This window comes from Rhinolophus hipposideros (assembly GCF_964194185.1).
Source record: "Rhinolophus hipposideros genome assembly, chromosome: 11".
Lineage (NCBI taxonomy): Eukaryota > Metazoa > Chordata > Mammalia > Chiroptera > Rhinolophidae > Rhinolophus > Rhinolophus hipposideros.
In genome coordinates, this window is record NC_138057.1 from 80,545,712 (window position 1) to 80,567,922 (window position 22,211).

The window sequence follows — 22,211 nt, forward strand, 5'->3', positions numbered from 1 at the left end:
ACGAACCTCCCTACTGGTTTGCACAGCGGCGGGACCATTTTACATCCCTCTGCTTCCAACTTCACGCGTCCGCCGATGGGAGGAATTTTGCGGACTGGCTGGCTCCGAGCGCTGTACCACCTGTCACAGCACCGGACACCGTCCCGGAAAGCGGCAGGAGTGTGTCCTCCAGGAAAGCACAGCCACACAGGGCGTGAGCTCACCACCCACACAAGCGGCTGCGGACTGCACACGCGCACCCACGCAGCCCCAACGTGCCCTGGGCCCAGACCCTTCAGGTCGGGTGACCACTGCCTCCCGGAACAAGGACAGTGTGGCAGAGGGCACGCTGAAGGAGAAGACACGAGGGTCTGAACCAGTCGTAGCTAAAACACGTTACTGTTTCCATTTGTATCAGACGTATGCCCACGTGAACACAAGAACGAGGCACCTCCCGGGGCCCTGACAAAGGGCACCTGCAATGCAGGGGGCTGGACACGCAAACGCTGTGACTGTCCTTGTACACCGGCCCGTGCCTGGCTCATTTCTGGGGACATTGAACTTGGCAACACACACACTCCATTGCTGAGCAGCCTGTGCAGGCCCGTCCTATACGTATTTGCTTTTGTTTCGGGATGACGCGTCGACGGGGAAGGCCGATGTCCCTGGGAAGAAAAGCGGGAAACCTCCGTGCAAAGCCCGCGCCCCACGCCCCCGTCCCTTGCCACGACCCGGCGCGGGCCTGCGTGGCAGGGCTGCTGGACCCGGGCGCGCGCGTCGGGGTGTCGCGGGGAGGGGCGCACGCCTCCCAGGGGTCGCACCGGACGAGGAGCGGCGGCTGACGGCGGCCCGGCGCACACGCGCCGCCCAGCACCGCGGCTCCGCCCCCCGCGCCCCGCGCCCCCGGCAGCGGGCCCTGTCCCCCACGTGTCGTGGGCGCTGCTGACCGCCCGGGGGCGCTGCTGCCCGCGAGGGCTCTCTGCCGCCGCCTCGTGGCCGCAGGTGACCACTACGCCTTCGCGCGTCCCTGGGGTGCGGGGGGATCCGGCCCCCGCTGGACGAGCTTCACGTCTCAGTGCGCTTCCTAGACTGAGCGGCAGCCGGGCAGCAATACCCAGGCTCTGGGGCCTAAAGAAAGCACCTTCCAAGCCCTCCTCGCCCTCGGTGCATGGAGGATCGGTGACCCCACGGAAGGGGCTCCCCAGCCCGCATTCGATACTCAGAGCCCGACCGGAGCCAGACGTGCGCGTTGCGGGCGGCAGGGAAGTCCAGGCGCTTCTCTCCTGTCGGGTTCTGAGCAGCGCCCGGCACACAGTAGGAGCTTAATAAGTGTCTAAGACTCGAAGGACCGACCCCCCTCCCCACACACGCCAAGGGCGCCTGGGAGTTTCCTGCGAGTGGAGGTGCGCTGGGAACCCCGTCCTGCTGGGGACGCTGGCAGGAGTGGGAACCCCAGCCCCCAGGAAGCCGCTGCCGGGGCTCCGCGCCGGGGGAACCAATTCACCGCTGCGACTCTCCCCACAGGGGAAGGCGGCCGGAAGTCTGCCTCAGCTCGCCGGGGGGAGGGAGGGACCCTGGCTTCCGCCTGACTGTTCATTGGCTAAACCTCGGCTCGGCCCGGTTTTCATTGGCTGTAGTCACTCGGCGGTGTCCTACGAGGCTCCGAGTTCCTCGCGGGTTGGTAGGAGACGCAGGCCTTTGCCCGCCCCTCGGGCAAACCCCTTCATTTTAAACTAAGTTGAGGACAGGGTGGCCCTTTACCCCGACGCCTAGGGCTCACCCTCCGGCATGTGCTCCCCGAGGCCTTCGAGTTTTCCTGAGCCCAGGGATTTACAGAGACGTGATCGGTGAGGGAGGCTGGAACGAATCCTTCGAGGAACCATTGACGCGAGGCCTGTGGGAGCGCGTCGAGGAACTGTCTGCGGCGGCCCGGGCCAGACCCGCCGGGATGGCAGCGGGGTCGGGCGACGCGGGGCTGGGGGTCGCCATCCCAGTGGAGCTGCGGCGCGAGAGGCGCATGGTGTGCGTGGAGTACCCGGGCGTGGTGCGTGACGTGTCCAAGATGCTGACGACCCTGGGCGGCGAAGAAGGCGTCTCCCGGGTGAGGATCGGGGAGTCTCCGCGACCCCCTGGCAGGGACGGAGGGGCGGGCCCGGGCCCCGGGGAGCGAAGTACGGGTTTCCATGGCAACGGAGCCGGAGGCCCGCTCTGGGGCGGACAGTGGGCGGGGCTTTGCTTTGGGAGGCCGCCGGGAGTGGACCGTTTCTTCCTGGGCGCAGAGGGAAGAGGGCGGTAGGGCAGGCACCCCGTCCTCGGAAGAGCCGCAGCCTCGGCATCGCCGCCGGGAACGCAGTTCACCCGCAACCCCGCAGGGTGTGGGAGTTGTCGGGTCCTATTTTCACGGAGGAGAAACAGGCGCAGCGAGATGAAGCATCGGTGACCTCCATGGAAGCGGGACGACGTGTTCTGTGTTCAGGACCGACGGTCGTGGCGGCTACGACGTGCTCTGTACCAGGCACAGTGCTAGGTGCTGCACGGACGTTCAGTGCTCGTTGGACCCTGCCAGGCAGGGACTGTCGCCGTCTGCATTTCACAAGGAAACGGGCAGCTTGTTCGAGGTCACCAGGAAATAGGGGAGCTGGGTGAATTCTTACCTTGTGCCCGGCTCCGTGAGAGCTTTACGTGCACCGGAGCTCGAAACGTCCCTCCTCTCGGGAGGCTTCACTAAGTGCCCTCACTGAAGTGGCCTCTGGCAGGTGGTATCTGTCCACAACCTGCGAATTCCAGACTGAAATGATGTTGCAGTGTGTTTCTTGTCTGGCTGGGCCCCTGGGCTCGAAGCCTGTGAATCCCTGCCTCTCGTGTCCATCCCTGCAAGCCTAACACCCGTCACCTGCCTCCAAAATATTTGTCACGGGCATGACTGAGTTCTCACTACAATCTAGGGAGCTAGATCCCCTTGTTACTCCCCCTTTTCAGGTAAAGACACAGGTAAGAAAGGTTGTGTCAAACAAGCTGGTACATGGACATGGTGCAGTGGGGATGCTCCCGCTCTGAAGTCTGAACTCTTAATTGCTCCGCACCCTTTATGAATATTGAAAAACCCGTCATTAGGCACCGGATGCCTGTAGTGGCCCCATCCGTCATGTTGTGTTCTTTCATCCTGACTGACTCACTTTCCTGTGGTATTAACAGGACGCTTACTCTCCCTAGCCCCACGGATATTTGTGCCCAACTGCAATGTGAGCCCCTTGGGAACAGACTGGTCATTCATTCCTTTCATGTTTCTTGAGCAGTTCCTCTGGGCCAGGCCCACTCTGGAGTCATTCCCAGCCCAGCAGGCTCAAAGGTCTGTGTTTCATGAGAAGCGATTCCTGAGGGTTAAGGCTCCTTTTAACCTTCTTCTTTTCCTAGGTGTTTCCTGAGCACCTACTAAGGGCCAGGCCCTGTCCTGGGTGTTGGGGAGTCAGCAGTAGGTAGTCTTGGACCGGTGAGCATTACTGGTGCTTCCATATGCACACAGGTCGTGTGGGACAAGCATTCATATGTAGATGACGCGTGTTGAGTGTCTACCTCGAGCTGGGTGCTGCACTGCTTTACACATACTTTCATTTAATCATCATAACAATTCTGTTATTAGCGGCTCTTATTATCTCCATGTTAAGAAGGAACCAAGGCTGGGAAAGAATAAGTAACAACTAGTCAGAGCCAAACTGCTTATTACTGATCGATTTAACTTCCTTTGAACCTAGAAACATTTGTATATGATACTGAATACCCAGACCCTTGGGGTGAGTAGTTCCTAGAATAGGAAGCCCTGGACAAGCCCTCAGCCTCAGTTACCTCCATGGTTAATTCAGGTGATAATATCTCCGGGAAGCGCTGCCAGAGGATCACGTGACTTCCTACACTGAATGGGCCGGGCCCTTGACAGATGAAGGCTTTACTGAACTGGCAGTTATTATCTCCAGCTTCACAAGCACTTAGAAGGAAGAGATGATCCTCAGTTTCCCTGCCAGATAAAAGCTAAGATACTTGGTTTGAAAAGGGAGTCTTTTGGGAACTAAGAGCTCAGAAAGAAACATGAGCTTCCTGGCCCTCCCCCGGTCACCTGGGTCACCACCAGGCTTTTGTTGAGAGAGGAGCAGTTCCCCGCCGGCTGCTTAGCTGGTCACTGCTTCATCTGTCTCCCTTGGCCTCACCACAGATCTACGCAGACCCCTCCAAGAGGCTGGAGCTGTACTTCCGGCCCAAGGACCCCTACTGCCACCCTGTGTGTGCCAATCGCTTCAGTACCAGCAGCTTGCTGCTGCGGATCAGGAGGAAGACAAAACGGCAGACGGGGGCGATCGGACCCGAGGCCCGGCCCGAGGTCACCTTGGACATTGAGATCCTTGGCATCGTCTCCACCATTTACAAATTTCAAGGTAACTGCCAAATGCATTCTTACTACGCTGGGTCATTTCAGGGCCTGTGTCCCAGCTGCCTACAGAAGCCTTGTGGGTCGTGTGCACAGTGAAGGCGACCAGGGTGTGCCCAGGCTTGAGGGGCAGGAAATGAGGGAGCCTCCTCCCTGCAGCCAGCAGCTCCTATGGACTCTGGGCTCATTGCCATTGATCTGCATTCTTAGGAGAAGCTAGAGTTGCATGAGAAGAGTCCTAATGTTTAAAGACATTATATGGGGCCAAAGAAAACTGGTCGGCAGGCCTCCAGTTTTCAACCCCCAGTGTTTTGGAACCTTCTCTTGGCTGTGACTGCTGCTGGCCTCCCCTCTGAAGCCTTCCCAGATCGCCTCAGTGTCTTGGGACTTCGTGTTCTTTTGAACTCTTAGCCAATGGGATGTCTCTGGTGGGGTCCTCAGTTGAGTTTGCTACCCAAAGGGAAGCCCAGTGAGGAGGCTATAGGAAGGGGTTGGGGAGGGGGAGTGAGAAAGAACGCAGACTTTGGAGTTGTGCGGGCCTGAGCTCTGCGAGGTTCTTTGTGCAGTTCGCTCAGTTGGCCTCTCTCTGCGTCATTCTCCTGGTCTGTATGGCGGGCCCCGAGTTCGTTAAGTCCTCAGGGAAATGATGCCCATTAAGGGACCTGCGCAGGCACCTGGGGGCACTTAGAAATGTCTGTAGCTGTAGCTGCAGTTTTCAGAATCTGAAGAGAATAAAGACTGAGAAAGGAAGAGGTGGTAGAAAGAGAAAAGTGAAAAGAAACGAAAGCAGGACCTGGGACCCCAGGGGTTGGGCATTTTGAATGTCAGTCATTCTGGTGGCACGTGGCATTGACCACCGAGGGCAGTCCTTGCTCGGACAAGGCTTTCCCAGTGACTGTTTTCTCTCTCTAACTGAGCCAGCACCTCACCAGTCATTGTGCGTCTCTGGACCAGTGGCATCTGCCTCACCCGGGAGCTTGTTAGAAATGCAACATCTCAAAGTCTGCATTTAGCAAGATCCCAGGTGAGTCACAGGCACATTGCATTTTGAGAAGCGCACAGCGGGGCGTTATTGTCACATTTCACATAAACCTTCCCCCCCCAAATTATATTCAAGTGACTTGGGGTGCATGAAGCCAAGTGCATGGCAGCATTTTGGAAGGGTGTGGTTTCAGCTCCTGCCACCATGGCCCGGCAGCCTGCACCGCACGGCTCACCTCCCCAAGAAGACCTGGGCATGGGCACATGGCAGCTGCCACTTTCTGGGCAGGTGTAATAGGGGGGTTGTCCCTGGCTGCAGCGTCTGCCATCTGTCTGCCTCTCTTTCCAGGAATGTCCGACTTCCAGTACTTGGCAGTGCACACGGAAGCGGGCAGCGGTCACACATCAATGTATGACAAAGTGCTCATGCTGAAGCCCGAGAAGGAGGCTTTCTTCCACCAGGAGCTGCCACTCTATATCCCCCCGCCCATCTTCTCGCGGCTGGACACCCCGGTAGACTACTTCTACCGCCCAGAGACGCAGCACCGGTGAGCCCCGCCCCCACAGCTTTTGGTCACAGCAAGGGCCCTGCGGCCGGCCAGCGGGCCTGGTCTGAGGCCCCATCCGCCCCCCAGGGGTGAGAGGCCTCGCACACCATTAGCCTCTCTGAGCCTCAGCTCCCTATCTAAGACGGGATAGCAGGAGCACCTCCCCAACAGAGGCGTGGGGGTTACATTGAAAAAGCCTGAGGAGTTGCAGCCCAGGGATGAGTACAGAGCGCGCCCTCGCTGAATGGTGGCCTGTGTGCTCACAAGCTTGCGGTCCCTGAAAGACAGAGAGCCTAGTGCTAGGACTTGGTTCCTGCCGAGAAACGGCTGTTTTAGCTGAGTCCCTGGTCCTTGCTGGACCTTGCTGTCACCAGTAATGATACTACCAAAGAAATGCCACCTTCGAGTGTCCCCCTCTAACGTCTCCCCACCACCTCCATCCCCTCCTGCCTTGCTGTCCCCATCTCTGGCAGTGACTTCATGGCCATCTGTATAATTCCTCCTCGCTATGCCCGTCTCCCTTTGCCATATTCACCTCCCGACCACAGCCCAGTTTGCCCAGCTGTGTGCCATCTCCCGGTGCCCTCCCTCCGGGTGGCTCTGACAGTGCTCGGTTACGGTCCGTCTGCTCCTGAGAGCACGGGCGGGCGCTCGCCCCTCCTGACTCGGGTGGTTTCTCTCGCACCGAGAGTGGAAACGCCAGACGGACGCATGTCATAGCCTGTAGCACAGCCCGTCCCCACCCCGCCCCTGCATGCACCCCAGCGAGACCATGTGCCAGGGCTGGGTTTGCGCAAATGAAATAAATTCTTTCATTTACACAATCTCGACAATAAGGAGAGACCCCTGGGGTTGTAGGCAAGACAGGCCTGGGCATGTCACATGTTTTACACTGGAGACCGGCCCCACAGTGACACAAAGGAATGGAATTTCCTTTGTGTAAAAATCAAGACTGAACAGTACAAAAAAGAAAACATGAGTTTGACAATACCCAGCTGGAGATGAACGCAGCCACCTCCCCAGCCAGTGACCTAGCAGTCCTGTGGGAGAGGTGCCGTGCGTGCGTTTGCTCGCCAACCTGTGGAGGTTCCCCGTTTCTGTCACCCCCATTTGACACATGGGGGAGGTGGTACTCACGGTCAGTGACTCATGCAGGGCACACAGTTATCCCCCAGGCCTTGCACGGGTGCTGCACCGTTCTGTTGTGGGATGCTTTCCTTTTCCAGATTACAAACAAGAAGACAAATTGTTTTTAAAATGTCTCAATTGCAACGTAAGCTCCCCGGAGGTAGCGATTTGGCTTCTTCTGTGCTCTGTCATAACCCTGGTGCTTAGAACAGAGCCTGACCCATGAGAGGTATTCAGCAAGTATCTGTGCCCCCAGTGAGTGGAGATTTGGGGTAGCAAGAGCAGGAAAAACAGATAAGCACAAGGAAAAAGACAGCTTCGAAAATGGCCAGTAGGTGGTGACATTTGTTAAAGAATTATTCCATAGCATGTTTTAAGCGTCCCAAAATGGAGTTTCAGCACCTGCTGACTTGGGCAGCTGAGGCTCATCTCCCCTTTCGCTGGTCAGGGGCTGCCAGCTGTGCCCAGGCCCATGGCTTCAGTGCCTCCTGAGGCAGAGCAGCTGGTGACAAGAAGTGTCAGGATCCAGCCCTGGTCCCTGACCCCTCCCGGAGGCCTTGCTCAGAGCTGTCCCCACAGCAGGAGAGTGAATCGGGATGTTGACTTTGGACTTGAAGACCCATCCCCCAAAGCATGCACCTCAGGGGACAGAGAGACAGACACCCTCCTACTGAAGGGGCACCAAGAACGAGGGCAGCTTTTTTGGAGAGCAGTTTGGCAAAATCTGTTCTGATTTTAGATGTTCTTTCCTGTTGGCCTGTAGCAATCCCACTTAGGAATTTATCCCACAGTGACTGTCACCTAAGAGCTCAAAGATATACTTATGAGAGTGTCTACTGGTTAATTGTTGGCAGCAGCAAGAAACTGAGAGCCTGGTGTGGTGGGAGAGCCCAGACTGGTGCCAGGCGTCCGCATTCAGGTCCTGGCACGGCCACAGTGTGCCACCGTGAGTGAGCCCCGACCTCTCCGCACTGCGTCCCGCCTGTAAGGGAGGTGACAATAGCGCACAGCTCCTGCATTGTTGGGAGAGCTAAAAGACAAAGGTTCTGGAACACTTACAAACTCTGCACCTGGCAGAGTTTGATAAAATAAATAAGGGTCAGTCCCTTAGTAGACACGTGGTTAGTTCAATTACAGCCTGTCTGTGCCAGGGAGCACATGCAGTCTTTCACAGAATGAGCTGGGGAGTGGGAGGGGTGAGGGCCTTACAGACCCCGGCAAGGGGCCTTGATCGTATTCCAAGGAGAAGGTGTATTCTCTTCCTTTAAAAACAAAATACGGAAAGTTGTAAACATACCCCAAAGTAAAGAGAACTGTCTCCTGGGCCCCCACCGCCGTCGCCAGCTGCAATGACTAGCAGCCTTCTGCTGCTCGCCTCATCTCACCCCCATCCCCAGCCCAGCTTCACAGCACGTCCTCAAGAAACAAGTCAGTGTATGTGTCTAACAGTGTATGTGACTTGTTTTTAGAAACACAACTGGAATGCTGTCACCATAGCAAGCAAGGTTAACAATATTCCTTAATGGCGTCCAATACCCGGCCCTTGTTTCACCCTCGTCTCGGGGCCACATGGGGTGCTATGATTGACGTCTCAGGCTCCTGTTGGATCCCTGTCACCATCCCCAGGCCGCTTTTCTGACTGCAAGAGTAAATCATGCTTGTTAGAAAGAACAAAACATCACAGAAACATGTGACTAAAAGAATCAGGTCCCATCCCTTCCTGCTGAAACCCTTGCACATGGAAATATATTTCTGTGTGGATATTATAGTTAGTACAGTTGAGTTTTAAGCAGGGTTGATATGATCAATTTAAAAATTTTACATATTTCTGAAATGTTTTGATTATTTTCCTCCCACAAGCATTTTACTCTTATAGTTGGAAACAAACAAACAAAAATACATAGAAAAGAGTCCCCAATGCGCTGCTGGCCCTGGCACCAGTGACAGCGTCTGAGTCACTTCTCTGTCCTTCGGGGCCAGCAGGCAGCTGTTCTCCAGCCCCTGGGAGGAGGGCGGGGAGGGGGGCCGACTGCCCTTGGGAGGCCGGTTTTCCTCCCTATGTGGTTTTGTAGAAAGAACCTGCCTTTTCTCCCAGGGCTGCTATCAATCTTTGTGCTCTTCTGGCCTTCCTGGGGACGCACTGATTGGCAGGGAGGAGGCCTGGCTGCCACCTCGCAGGCCCTCCCTGTCCAGGGAGGTTGAGCTTCCTGTAGGACAGGTGGGCTGAGGAGAGGCTAGGAGGTGGCCTGATGGGGGCCTCTCCTTGCGGAAGCTGGTGGGGGGTGGGGCACCCTCGCCTTCCAGTGAGCTACTTTCCTTCGTGGGGGCGTCCAGGGTTTTGAAAACAGGGCAATGCTGCTCCTGTCAGACGGTTTCTGATGGAGTCCCTTTTTGTTTTAAAAAAGGTACACATTTGATCCTGTCTTTGTAATTTTATTTCTCAATGTGAAAATTACCTTGTCCTTTATAAATATGCACATGGTATGTACTCGTGTAGAAAATTAAGGTAAAATGGAAGCAAATTTAAAAGGTAATAGTGACCTGAAATAAATTATATGATGCCCAGGACATACTTTAAAATGTACTCGAAATAATTTAGTGGGTTTGGGGTGGGTTACGATTGAAATGAAATTAACCATGTGATGGTAATTGTTGAAGCTGATGATGGGCTTATGGGGGTTCTTTGTAGTGCTCTCCCTGCTTCAGTACAGATTAGACACTTCTGACACCTGCCTTAAAGAGGTGACCACTCTGGGCACCTTGGGCTCACTCGGCTGGGTGTGCTCTGTGCCTGCATGGAGAGAGACCCAAGGGTATGAGAACCTGTGCTTTGGCGACACCGTTTGGTAATATCCCTTGTTCCTTTATCTTTGTATTGTCTGGATGCCTCCGGGCTGGTGGTTCATGGGTGGCCCCTGGCTGGCCTCCTCGGGTCTGAGTCCCAGCTCCATTATTATGAGCTCTGACTCTAGGCAGGTTTCTAACCCCTGTGGCCTCAGTTACTTCCGCATTCCTTCCTCATAGGTTGTTCAGAGGGCTGAATACCTGAATCATCAGTCAGTGAGCGTAGCTGTTGTCTGACAGCAGATCGATCACGTCCTGTTTGACTGTGCTAACTGATTTCATCACTCCTGCCTGAGGAGCATTTAGGTTGTCACCAGTAAGCCGGTGCCATGCAGGACTCAAAGCAGTCAGGAAGCCACCAGCCTCGTGGCAGGAGCCTTTCCCCACCCCCCAGCCTCTGGCACCTTTTGGCCCCAGCTTCAGAGCTGAGTTGTCTTTGGCATTCGCTACCCCTTCTCCTGGTGGTCAGCCCGAGAACAGATTCCTGCCTTTAGCAGGTGACCGAAGACCCTCTCCCTAACCCAGATTCCAGGGGAAAGCACAAAAACGTGGGCTGCTGGCGTCACAGGCCTGGTGGGCTGCTGCCCCGTCCAGCTGGGACTAGCCTGGGGTCGTCCTCGGCACACAGGCCCTCACTGGCCTCTCTGCCCCCAGGGAAGGCTACAACAACCCCCCCATCTCTGGTGAGAACCTGATTGGCCTGAGCAGGGCTCGGCGCCCGCACAACGCCATCTTTGTCAACTTCGAGGAGGACGAGGTGCCTGTGCAGCCGCTGGAGGCTGCCGTCCAGACGTGGAGGAGGGTCTGCACCAACCCCCTGGACCGGAAGGTGGAGGAGGAGCTGCGGAAGGTGAGCAGAGCCTCCCACCACCAGCCCTGCCCTGCCCGCCCGCCTCCTGGTCACCCAGCTGGGCCCGCCCTCATTGGCTGCACTGACTTAAACCGGTTCATTAGCATGTGGCAAGTTCTCACCTCCACGTGCCACGTGGAAAAGCCGTGCCAGTCTAAGCCCTGATTCCCAAGGTTGAAAATACATGGAATTCTGCAAGGGGTCCCTTTGGGTGGTAAACAATCGGAGCATTGTCCGAATGTGACTTCAGTGCGGGGCTCTGGGGTCCGGGCAGCTTTCATATATTCATGCGCTGGTTGCAACATGCCAGACGGGACACCTGCCGTGTGCCAGGCCTCGTGCCTCCCCCTGTTAGAGTCGGAGTGGACGGGCATGCCCGGGACGAAAGTGGCCTTCCGCCCTGTCTCCTGCTCGCAGGTGCTGGGGGGACCCCACGGGGACAGCAGGTGCTCAGGCCGTGTCACTGCTGACTGAGGCACGTCTCCTCCCTGGTGGACGTTAACTGTTCCTGGGGTGGAGGTTCATTGTACAAGAGACTGTGGACACCTTGTGTTTCCAGCAAGGGGGACGGACATGGGGGGCCACTGTCCAAGGCTCCTTGTTGGCCTCTGGACACAGCCCAGGGCCTCCCTGCCCTGGGCCTCCACGCTTTAGCCACAGTGGCCTTTTGTAGTCGTTCCCCTGGGCCAGGCTGCCCCTTTGTCCCTTCAGCCTTCATGATGTCCCAACTCAGGCACCGCCCTCTAGCTTGGGGCTGCTGGGGTCCCAGAGCCCTGCCATCCCCCCTCTTGTCCTTGCTCCGGCTCCTTTGGTTGTCTGCCTCCTCTGCTGCCCTGTGAGCTGCATAAGGACAGAGACTGTCCCTCGGGTCATTCAGGACCCCCGGCCCTGCAGCCACGCTAGACACCTGTAGGGCGTGCAGCCCACACTTCTGAGGGAGGGGACGCGTGTGTGCGAACCGCGGCTCCTAGAGGCTGGTCCTTGCTCATTCAGCCCCTGCTCCCCTCCGACTCCTCCAGGAGGGTCCTCCGGGGGCCGACTGTGCTGGGCAGTCTGGGGCCAGTGGGCGGGAAGCCGCTGGTGCTCGTCTCAGCCTCTGCCAGGCCCTGCCTTCCACAGCTATTTACCATCCGTCCCATCTGGTCCCGGAACGCCGTCAAGGCCAATATCAGCGTCCACCCTGACAAGCTCAAGGTCTTACTGCCCTTCATGGCTTATTACATGGTGAGTATCTCCCCAGTTGCCCACCCTGGTACCACCAGGGTCACCCTGGTCCCTGTGGCCTGTCCTGGCGCCCCCTAGAAAGGCCTCCACAGCTTCTCAGTAACATGTTCGGACATACTGGGATGATTTTAGGATTAAACAGGAATTAATTACCTGACTCTTAGGTAGGGCCTTACCTAAGGACCAGGCCTTTCTAAGGACCAGCTGCTGGGTTAAGTGCTGGGTGCACATGATGCCCTTTGTTCCATCCTGGGGTGGCAGCAGGCTTCCCTTTTTACCTGTGAGGAAGAGCCTAGGCTCAGAGAGGGGACTTGGTGTACCAAGGTCCTACAGCCAGCAGGGGCAGAGCTACCGGGGGACCTCAGCCTGTCTGACTACAGAGCCGGGGCCCCTAACCACAGTGCCACCCAGCCCCAACCAGGGTTGAGTGGAGTTCAGCATGGGGAGAGCCATGGAGATGGGGTGTCATTACTGAGGTTCCCATAGGTGCTGGGGGAAGAGATCCTAGCTGCCAGGGTTTTCACACAGAGCATTGCCGAGGCCAGCATAAGAGGTGACGGTGATGACAGGTGGTCGGGCCAAGAAAGGCTCATCCCTCCTGGGCTTGGACCCCAGACTTTGGAGAGCCACCATCTGTCTTAGCACTGGTTCCTAGACATAAGGACCTCAGGAGTACCATTTGGGGACAGGACATCCCATCCATTAGAACAATAATAGCACTTAATAAGCACTTACTCTACCGGGTACCGTGGTAAAGGCTCCAGGGGCCTCACCTCATTTCATCTGAGAAAAACTATGGGAAAGGGGGGCTCATGTCATCTCCATCTGACAGGAAGACCAAGTGACCTGTCCAAGGTGACAGAGCCACATGTGGCAGAGCTGGGGTGGGGATCCAGAGCTGTGTCCCCAGCTCTTGCTCTGCTGCCCCGCCTGGGCAGACACCTGCGCCTGCATCTCTGTGGGGGGCGGGGCTCAGCGTTGGCCCCACTTCACACTCCCACCTTCTCTGTCTCCAGATAACAGGCCCCTGGAGAAGCCTGTGGGTTCGATATGGGTACGACCCCCGAAAAAACCCAGATGCCAAGATTTATCAAGTCCTTGATTTCCGAATCCGTTGTGGAATGAAATACGGTAAAAATTCCTAAAATTTTGCCTTCTCTCTTTCTCTCTATCCTTCTGTTTCTAGCGTTATCTTTTGTGATAAGAATGCATCCATATGGAGAGAATAAAAAGGCCTTTCCCCCAGGGAGATCCATTATGAGGCAGAAGTGAGGACCCGAGATGAGTCCTGGCTCCACTGCTGACCATGGCTCTCAAAGCACAGTCACTTGTCCATTCCACTATTGCACAGTGACGTGTAGCCCCGTGGTACAGGCCAGGCATCCGGAAGTGTCCAGTCCCCAGGCCCGCGCTGAGCCACTGCGCACAGCCCCAGCACATGGCCCTACGAGGTCCATGCTGGCACGCAGAGGCGCCTGTCCCTCCAGGCCCTTTGTCGAGCTGGCCTCAGTGAACCTCAGTGCACCTGTAGTGCGCAGCCAGCGATGTTTGCCAGAAGGGGCCGTGTGCCCACCTGCCCCTGACGTGCCCTCCCTCGTCTGCAGGTTACATCCCCAGCGACATGCCCGTGAAGGCCAAGCGCAGCACCTACAACTACAGCCTTCCCATCACCATCAAAAAGATGCGTGAGTGCCCCGGGCTCACTTGGGACCAGGGCCGATGGGGCCCGCACACCGGTGCTGAGGACAGTGGGCATCTGGACTGCGGGAGAGGGCGGAGCTTCCCCAGGGAACACCCAGGCCCTGCTAGCCAGCACTCCCCGGGGTGGGGGCAGGTGGGCAGCAGGGCAGGGTGGGGCGCTGGGAGAACCCGCTAGATTCCAAAGTTCTGTTCTTACGCCCTCACAGCCAGCCAGCTTGTCACCATGCATGACCTGAAGCAGGGCCTGGACCCATCGGGGACGGCTGGCGCTCGAAAATCCACCTCCAACAAGTACAAGCTCAAGGTGGGTGCCCCCTGGACTCGGGGAGCGCAGCTGCTTGCCAGGTTGAGAGAGGAGTGGAGGGTGGAGAGGGGCCCCTCCCTCATGTAGGCTGGGCACACACACTGCACCCTCAGGGCCCCTCTCCCAGACACCCAGAGAGGGCCCTGGACCTCTGTCCACCCAGTGCCTTTGCATGACTCCAGCCTTCCAGACAGCCTCTGGAAACAGTGACAGCTCAGGGTGCGAACCACCCAGGGCTGTGGGGATCGAGGACCCTCTGCCCAAAGAGGGGGCATGTCTTAGAGGGAAACCTCACACCAGCCACTCAGCATGGGGTGTGTGGCCACCGCTGGGATGGTCAGAACTGGGCCCTCGCAGGAGTACGGAGCCCAGCGGTTCATCTGGACCCCAGCTGTGGGCTGGGCACAGGGTGCTGGGGACGAGAGCCCTGGGCCCAGCCCTCACAGGCTCATGCTTTCATTAACAGGCACCCAGAGGCCTTTCCCACGCTCGGGCTGCTGTAAGCGGCTCTGCAGCCTGGGGGGAGGCGGGCTGGGTGAGGTCACACAGGGGTGCGGAAGACTAAGAGCGGCAGGAGGGGTGGGGGGTGGGGGCAGGAACAGGTGCTGGGGGGACGCGGCTGCTTCCAGGGCATCAGTGCCCTCAGCGAGGGGCAGCCTCCTCGGCGTGTCTGCCTTAGCCGTTATCCCTAACTCTAGAACCATGTGGCTGGAGAGGGGAAAGAGAAAATGGACACTCCATTAACCCTGCATTGTATCAGGCAGCATGAGGAGGGCAGACTGCACAAAGCACGGAAAGCAAAGCCCAGCCTGTGTCAGGCTGGTGTGACACCCCACGCCTTGGCGCCTGGCCTGCTGTGCAGGCGGCTGTCGGTTCCAGAGGCCATGGGCGGGCCTGGCTGCTCCGTCCACCCTCCCGGATCCAGCGGCCCCGTCGGCTCGTTTGCCCACATCTGCTCCCAGCCTTCGGGCCTGCCTGCCCTTCCTGAATCCAGTGAGAAGAGACAGACCCGCCGGTCCTGGGACGGCCGACTCCGCAACGTGGGGTGTCCGGGACCAGCCACCACCAGGGGAAGGCTCCCACTAACGGGCCCCATGTCTTCCCCACTTTCCCCAGGACTCAGTCTACATCTTCCGGGAGGGGGCCTTGCCACCGTATCGACAGATGTTCTACCAGTTATGTGATCTGAACGTGGACGAGTACGTACGGGAGGGCCTGAGATGCCGGGCGGGCCGTGGGACGGGGCTCCGTGCTGAGAAACCACAGGGGACCAGAGTATCTCCTGCACGGCTTCCACGTGCTGCCAGCCTTGGTCTCAGCCAGAGGCTCGCCCGCCGGGACTGGCGTCAGTGCTGCCAGGCAAGCCCTCCTGGGCTCGTGCAGCCCTCAGGAGCGTCCAGCATCCACGTGGGCCACACTGAGCAGCCAGCCGTCCTGTGTACCGAGCACGGCTCTGAGCTGGCTGGAGACATGTCTGCTGTTGAGTCTTTGCCCCGCCTCCTCATCACCCACATGGGGGTTCCTAATCCCCCCAGAACCAACCAGAAACGCAGAAACCTTGAATTGGGTTGTTCTTAGTGATGTTTAAAAAACTGGGGAGGGGCATGATAAACAGCTGGAAATCGAGTGACAGGCTGACTCTCCAGGAAAGTGGGCGTGGGCACAAACCCCACTTTGTGTGCAGGGTGGGGGTCAGGGACGGTGAAGGGCCCAGCGTTCACAGATGTCCTTCAGCTCCACGTTGATCCCTCCGGATGCCTGTCTGGGGGCACAGCCCCCTGCCACACCGCCCACTGCCCCTGGAACTCCGTGTCCCATCCCCCCAGGTTGCAGAAGATCATTCATCGCAACGACGGGGCCGAGGAGTCCTGCACGGAGCGGGATGGCTGGTGCCTCCCCAAGACCAGCGACAGCCTGAGGAACGCCATGTCACTCATGATCAGGCAGACCATCCGCTCCAAGAGGCCTGGTGAGAGCCGCGTGGGGTGACGGGGTCCGGGGACAGAGCAAGTGTCCCTAATGGGCCCATTCTCAAGAAATTGCATGCAGGTGGGATCATCTGGCCCCTGACGCTGGTGGGAGGGTGGCCTTGTGAGCCAGGGCTCAGCCTGGGTGGGCGTCGTTGCACTCAGCGCTGGGGGCCTAAGGCCCAGAGGGGAGGGGCTGCCATGGGAGCCAACGCTTTATACCCTGACACCCTCCTACATCTTCCAGCCGCACGTGAGTGCGGTCTGCCCGCGTCTTCCCAGGGGACAGCAGGGGCGGGGAGCCAGGTCCCATCACCCTGCACTGCCTGCCCCTCCCCGGGACTAGGGCCCTGCTGACTGGGGCCGTGAGATGGCAGTGAACACTTTGCAGTCCACGAGCCTGATGAGGCCGGGGGCATCCCTGCCAGGGGCTTCCTCCCAGGCTCAGGGAGAGGGTGTCCCAGCCCCTGTCATACCCCAACGGAGCTGACGGGAACAGGAGCTCTTAGCCTCGTTTGGGGCACAGCCCCCTCCGAGACTCTAATTGAGGCTAAGGACGCTTTTCCCAGAAAAAACCTCTCACAAAATGCCCTGTGCCTTTTCGGGGCATCTGGGCACGTGAAGCTGCCTGAGGCACCTCTGGGGACATGGTTGGCACAGCTGTCAGCCTCAGTGTCCCCCTGAAGTGCCTGAGTCCCCGGCTCCCAGGCAGCTCTCCAGAGCTTGAGCCCAGGCACCCGAGAGCCTGTTCTGGGGCCCGGGGCTGCCAGGAGCCTGCCTGGGCACACACGGCCTTGTCTCCTGGCCCCAGCTCTCTTCTCCAGCCCAGCCAAGGCTGACGGTGGCACAGAGCGGCTGACGTACGAGTCTGGGGAGGATGAGGAGGAGGAGGAGGACTTCAGGGCATCGGACGGGAGTGAAAATGAGATGGAGACGGAGATGCTAGATTACGTGTGAGCAGCCCTGGGCCCCAGGCGGGGCCGCGCTGACCAGGCAGGACAAGCCAGGCTCCCAGTGCCGCCCATCATCGCCACAACCGCCCAGGAGGCCCCTCTGAGGAGCTGGGTGCAGCTGACCCAGGTCCTGCCTGTGACCTGCTCTTCGGCTGCCGTCATACGCTGGGCGCTCAGGGTCGTCCCTGTGAAGGTAGTGCCCTGGCTCCCACAGCCATGACCCAGCCCAGTGCCCGGCGGGCTGAGCCGGCCCCCACTCCTCCCTCTGGTTGAGACCAGCAAGAGCGGGAGGTGGCAATGGTGCAGCTGGGGGCTGGTCTTGGCTGGGGTCTCATGACCGATGGCAGAGACGGCACAAGGAGCCTGGTCCACGGTCACAGATGGCCAGAGACTGTCCTGGGCTTTGGGTCCCATCCATTTGGGGTAGCCTGGCAAAGGCCGGACCGGCTCGAATTGTCCTCATTAAATACATTTTCCAAAAGAGGTGTGGTGTGAGTGTGGGTGTCGGAGCTCTTGCCATGGGGCCTGGCTCCCGCTGGGCCTTCATTCAGTGACCTCATGTGGTCGATGCTGGGAGGTGGGAACAGGCCTGAGGCCCCTTGCCAGGCGGGTGGGGTGAGCGCCCCCGGAAGTAGCCCCAGGTCCCAGAGGGTCTTGGAGCCTTATGCTCATCCCGCCAGATGGACGCCTTCTGGAGAGGTTTGTGGGAAACAGACCTTGTCCCATGGCTGCATGGCGTGAAACCACGGGCAGTGAAGTGTCCCCGGGTGGGGCTGAGCCTGCCCTCCCACACTCCCACAGAGTGGCCTGAGCTGGAGGTAAGCCTGCAGACTGGGCCATTGCTGTTGAATCAAAAATTGCTACGGGTATATAGTCATGTCTCCGAATCGCTGTTTTCTCTGTGGTTAGAACGTTTGCTGACATACACTCAGGTTCCCTACAATTTTTAAATGGGTATTTCTCTGCTTGAAAACTAATGTTACATGTTTCTTCTGGAGCACCTTGTAAACAGTAAGATAAGAACTGTGGACCCTGATATTTATGGTGCCGTGAACTTGTCAAATAGTCTCTGAGCAAAGGGACCAATGGGGGAAGTTCACACGTCCGGACGACCCAGCTGTTGAGTGGCAGCCCCAGGCTTCAGTCTGTGTCTGTCTGTTGCAACGTCTACTTTGTGTGATGTCAACACAGGTGTGTTTGACCTCACAGAATGTGCTCCAACCTGGGGAAAAAAATTTTTTTAAGTATTTGCCTAAGCTCTATGTGCCATTAAATCAATTGGGTGAGATTTCTACATTGTCAATCATCAATTCAGAACTGTGTTACTTGTAGCCTAGCCCTTTTGGAAAGCCATACACCCTCCACACGTCCAACAATAGCCATGGAATCTTTCCACAGAAAAACGGCACACCGGAAATATGTGCATACAATTTCAGGGGCATCTCAGGCCCCCAAGGTCTGTCCTTGAACTTCCTGACAGGTCCACAGACCAGGATTCAAAACTCCCATTGTCCCAAATTACTTCCCTGGTAACTATTCTTAACCTTATTTGACTGGTAAACTCAAGAAGAATAAAAATGTATGCTCATATTATATGTTAAGTCCAGAGACAGTTGTTTTTATGAAACCAACAATACTGAACTAATCTTGTCAAGGATTTATCCAAGTCATGTGAACTTGAAAAGCATTTGAGTTAGTTTCTACTTCCGAGAGCCTAGGGCACACTCAGTTTATGTAAGTGTGCACTTCTCTCTAACCCAATTGGAATAGAGCTCCTTCATGGGGTTTTATAAAGTAATTTGGTATCACCATCGGAGGTGGGAAAGTATGCACAGACAACACACGTGTACGCCCCTGCACCAATACACAAACATATCTTAATAGCTTTCATTCTAAAATTTTAGTCATGAGTCAGTAAAACATACTAATACAAACTCAGTGGTTTATCTCCACTTTAAATTTTTGTCCAAATTGTATTTCTGGCAATTGGGATAAGTTCAGGTCACCTGTTTAGCAATATTTGTGGAGGAGACTTTTAAGACTTCCTTTTGCCCCGGTATGTGGTCTTCTGGAGGTTACTGACTGAACTTTGGGAGGGCGAATGACACCCAGTAGCTGTCATGTCTCCAAAGCTATCTGAGTGGGTAAAACAGCCAGTTGTTTCCTAACAGCCCTTTTCAGCCTCAGACGATTGCTTTCAAGAGTCCCTGAGTCCCTTAAGAGCACTTGATGGAGGCAGGGGGAAGCCAACATTCAAGTGACTGTGGGGCTGGAGTGGGAAGGGGAAGGTCTGGCAGGGACGGACAGGGGTGGAGAAGGTAAGGGTTCAAAGGGGGCCATGTCAAAGGATTCAAGGGAGTCAGAGGGAGGGCTGAAGTTGACAGGAGGAAGGCGGAGTGGAAGCAATGGGAAGGGAGCGGTATTAGAGGAGAGAGTTTGGAGAGATCCCAAGTTCCCCAAAGAGGCCAGTGAAGTTCCAAATTCTCCTCAGCCGACAGAAAAGGAAGCAGACAGAGTTGGTGAAGCATCTAGTCAACAGGGGTGCGAGGGGGCTTTTTTAGTCGCGAGAAGCTCCCATGTTCTTAACGAAGGGTGCCTTTATCCCATGGAGCAGAGACCTGGGACTAACACGGGGACTAGCCTCTTACAAACAGAAGGGGAGACTCTCACCCAGCCTATTTGTCCAGCACTAACCCAGCTTCTAGAGTATACTCAGCATCTCCAGAATGAACATCTGTGCGGGTTGTGCTGCGGTGGACTGTCATCCAGGGCAGTGCCTCAGAAGTCAGCCTCACCAGTGGGTCCCCAATCAATCCGGAGTGAAGACACAGTGTCGTGTGGGGCGGCCTGTGGGGTCTCTGATCCCGCTCCCCACATAAGAACGCAGGACATGGTGAGGCCAAAAAGGAACACCCACGGAGCCATAGGTAGGGGAGTCAGACCACTACAGTCTCGCTGGCGGCTGGGCTGGAGACACAGGAAGCAGGAGCCACACTGTCTGCAACCTGCTGTCTGCTTTTCTCTGCCAACCAACCTCACTTGCTAGCTGCAATCAGCCGTGCTAACAGCAGTCCGCGCTTGCCAGCCCAACCACCATCTTCTTGCTAGCCCCCATTTTTCTGCTAGTGTAGCCACGGCAGTTATATTAGGGGCCAATGGCTCACTGGTTACAGCTGACGGCCAACTAGCCACAGCTGATGGCCATTTACTACCTGAGCCAGCACCTTTCCACGTGAGGCCGAGAGCCTGGAAACTGCACTCCTGTCTCTGTCCCCACACAGTCTTCAGAGGGGCCGTGGGTGAGAGGCCTGGGGGGCCAGTGACAAATCTGATCCTAGCTGAGTCATGGCACCACAACCGTCCCAGAAAAACCAGAGCTGAACAGTAGTTAAAGTGGTAGAAACAGATTTTATTCATGACTATTGCAATGGGGAAACAGACCTCCGTGTAGACCCGAGCTCAGTTCTATACAGTGTGGGCAGTGCGAATTTACAGCCAAGGGGGGGAGTGGGCGTGGATGGAAAATTACTAACGGGGAACGTGGGATAAGGGACATCCTGGCCAGACTGACAACAGGATTCTTGCTGAAGACAGGATGGGGTGAGCAGACACACCTGGGGGCTAGTAAAGGATGAAGAACCTGAGTAGATATGGAGGGTGGGGGTTGGGCTAAACCAACTCAGCAAGATTCTTGCTAAAATTGGATAATGCAGGGACCCCAGTTGAAAAAGTTTGAAAGAGCTTGAGTAGAGTTTGGTCAGGGAGAGAATCTTAGTCAGACTTCAGACATTGATCCGATATTATGGGGGTGAAATGAAAGCCCCTAAAGTCCTTGGGGCAGCCGGGTGGCTCCGTTGGTTAGAGCGCAAACTCTTAACAAGGCTTCCAGGTCAATTCCCGCATGGGATGGTGGCTGGGCCCCCTGCAACTAGACTGAAAACAGCGACTGGACGTGGAGCTGAGCTGCGCCCTCCACAACTAGATTGAAGGACAACGACTTAACTTGGAGCTGACGGGCCCTGGAAAAAACACACTGTTCCCCAATATTCCCCAGTTTAAAAAAAAAAAAAAGTCCATTCTCTAAAAGCAGGATTAACTGAGGAACACATTCGACAAACGCAGCCGTTGGCGGGTTTTCTGGCTGGTTAGACAATACTAGTCTTTCCTGGCTGTTTCTGGGAATGCTCACTCACTGTGTATGGATCACCTACTCAGTGCAGGACCACGTGGGGCCCCTTACTGTTAAATAAATGACAAGCCCCCTCCTCATCGCCTGCCCCTGTCTCCTCTCTGCCCCCTTCCTTTCCTCCTTAATCACTGTAAGGAACGCTGCATTCAGTATCCTTGAGCACACAGGGGTTTCCTTCTCCTGTATTCAGAATCACTTTCTTTAGGACAGGTTCTCAGAATTGGAATAACCGGGCAAAAGGCATCTGAACAACTGCATTTCCTTACCCATAGCAGCACCCCTCAAACACTTTGCTCTCTGGACCTCAGACCCCAGCGGATGCTGCATTCTCCAGCCCAGCCTTCCCAGTGTCCTAACTCCTCCGTCCCATCACTGGCTCCTCCCCTCCCCACCTAGATCACAAAAGATCTGGGCCCTGGATGAGGTAGGCAGTCAGACTGACCTCTCTCTGTAGATCCAGGTCAGACAGACTGGGCTGTGGCCTGTGTTAGAAGCACTGGCTTCAGGGCAGCAAAGGGGCTGTCGGGGCCCAGTCTGAGGAGCCGTTCGCCTGGGTGGGGCTCTGGCTGTCCCCTGGCTCCCGAATGTACCCCCATCACTGGAGATGGCTGTGCAGCCAGAATCCTCAAAGGCAAGAACTTGAAGCTTTGTCCATGCTGGTCTTTCACTTTCTAATAACTTCTGGTTACCAAAATCAAACACATTCACTGAGAATAGTAGTGGCCTCTCTTGCTACCGTCTCCTACCTCTGTACTCAGTTCTCTTTCTACCTCTGTTTGTCTGCCTGGGTATGCCCCAGGGGCTTTGCTCAGGGCATTTCTAGGGTTAGAAATTGAGGCTCTTGCTTTTCCTCAGGGAAGACCCACAGGCTGGGCTAGAGCCCTCCCGCTGCCCCCCGTCCACCTGCACCTCTTATCCTCCCACCCCAGGACTCATTCTGTTGAATGTGAGGTCCCCCCCCCACACCCCAAGGGCAGGATCACCTTGTGCTGCTCTGGGTCCCCACACCCAGCTCAGACTGTACACCAGTAGGCCCCGGTCACAAGGTTCAGCCACACTGGCTACCTCTGTCCCGGAAGTCACATGGCCAGTCCCCTGCTGACCTCGGGGATGGTGGGCAGGC

The 22,211-nt window shown here is 56.7% G+C and overlaps 1 protein-coding gene across 2 annotated transcripts; it reads left to right on the forward strand.

Annotated features, from left to right (window-relative positions):
- Window positions 1-1,648: 1,648 nt before the first annotated feature.
- Window positions 1,649-18,187, forward strand: GTF3C5 (general transcription factor IIIC subunit 5). Of its 2 annotated transcripts, XM_081067138.1 has the most exons (12): window positions 1,699-2,080; window positions 4,187-4,406; window positions 5,321-5,423; window positions 5,730-5,928; window positions 10,555-10,750; window positions 11,870-11,974; window positions 12,991-13,105; window positions 13,579-13,659; window positions 13,882-13,979; window positions 15,096-15,178; window positions 15,806-15,948; window positions 16,758-18,187. In XM_081067138.1, exons 4-12 carry the CDS (start codon window positions 5,732-5,734, stop codon window positions 16,901-16,903), a joined length of 1,164 nt encoding a protein of 387 aa, XP_080923264.1. In that variant the 5' UTR covers window positions 1,699-2,080; window positions 4,187-4,406; window positions 5,321-5,423; window positions 5,730-5,731; the 3' UTR covers window positions 16,904-18,187. The 2 variants fall into 2 exon arrangements, with proteins under 2 accessions (XP_080923263.1, XP_080923264.1); XM_081067137.1 differs by lacking the exon at window positions 5,321-5,423 and having other exon boundaries at window positions 1,649-2,080.
- Window positions 18,188-22,211: the final 4,024 nt, after the last annotated feature.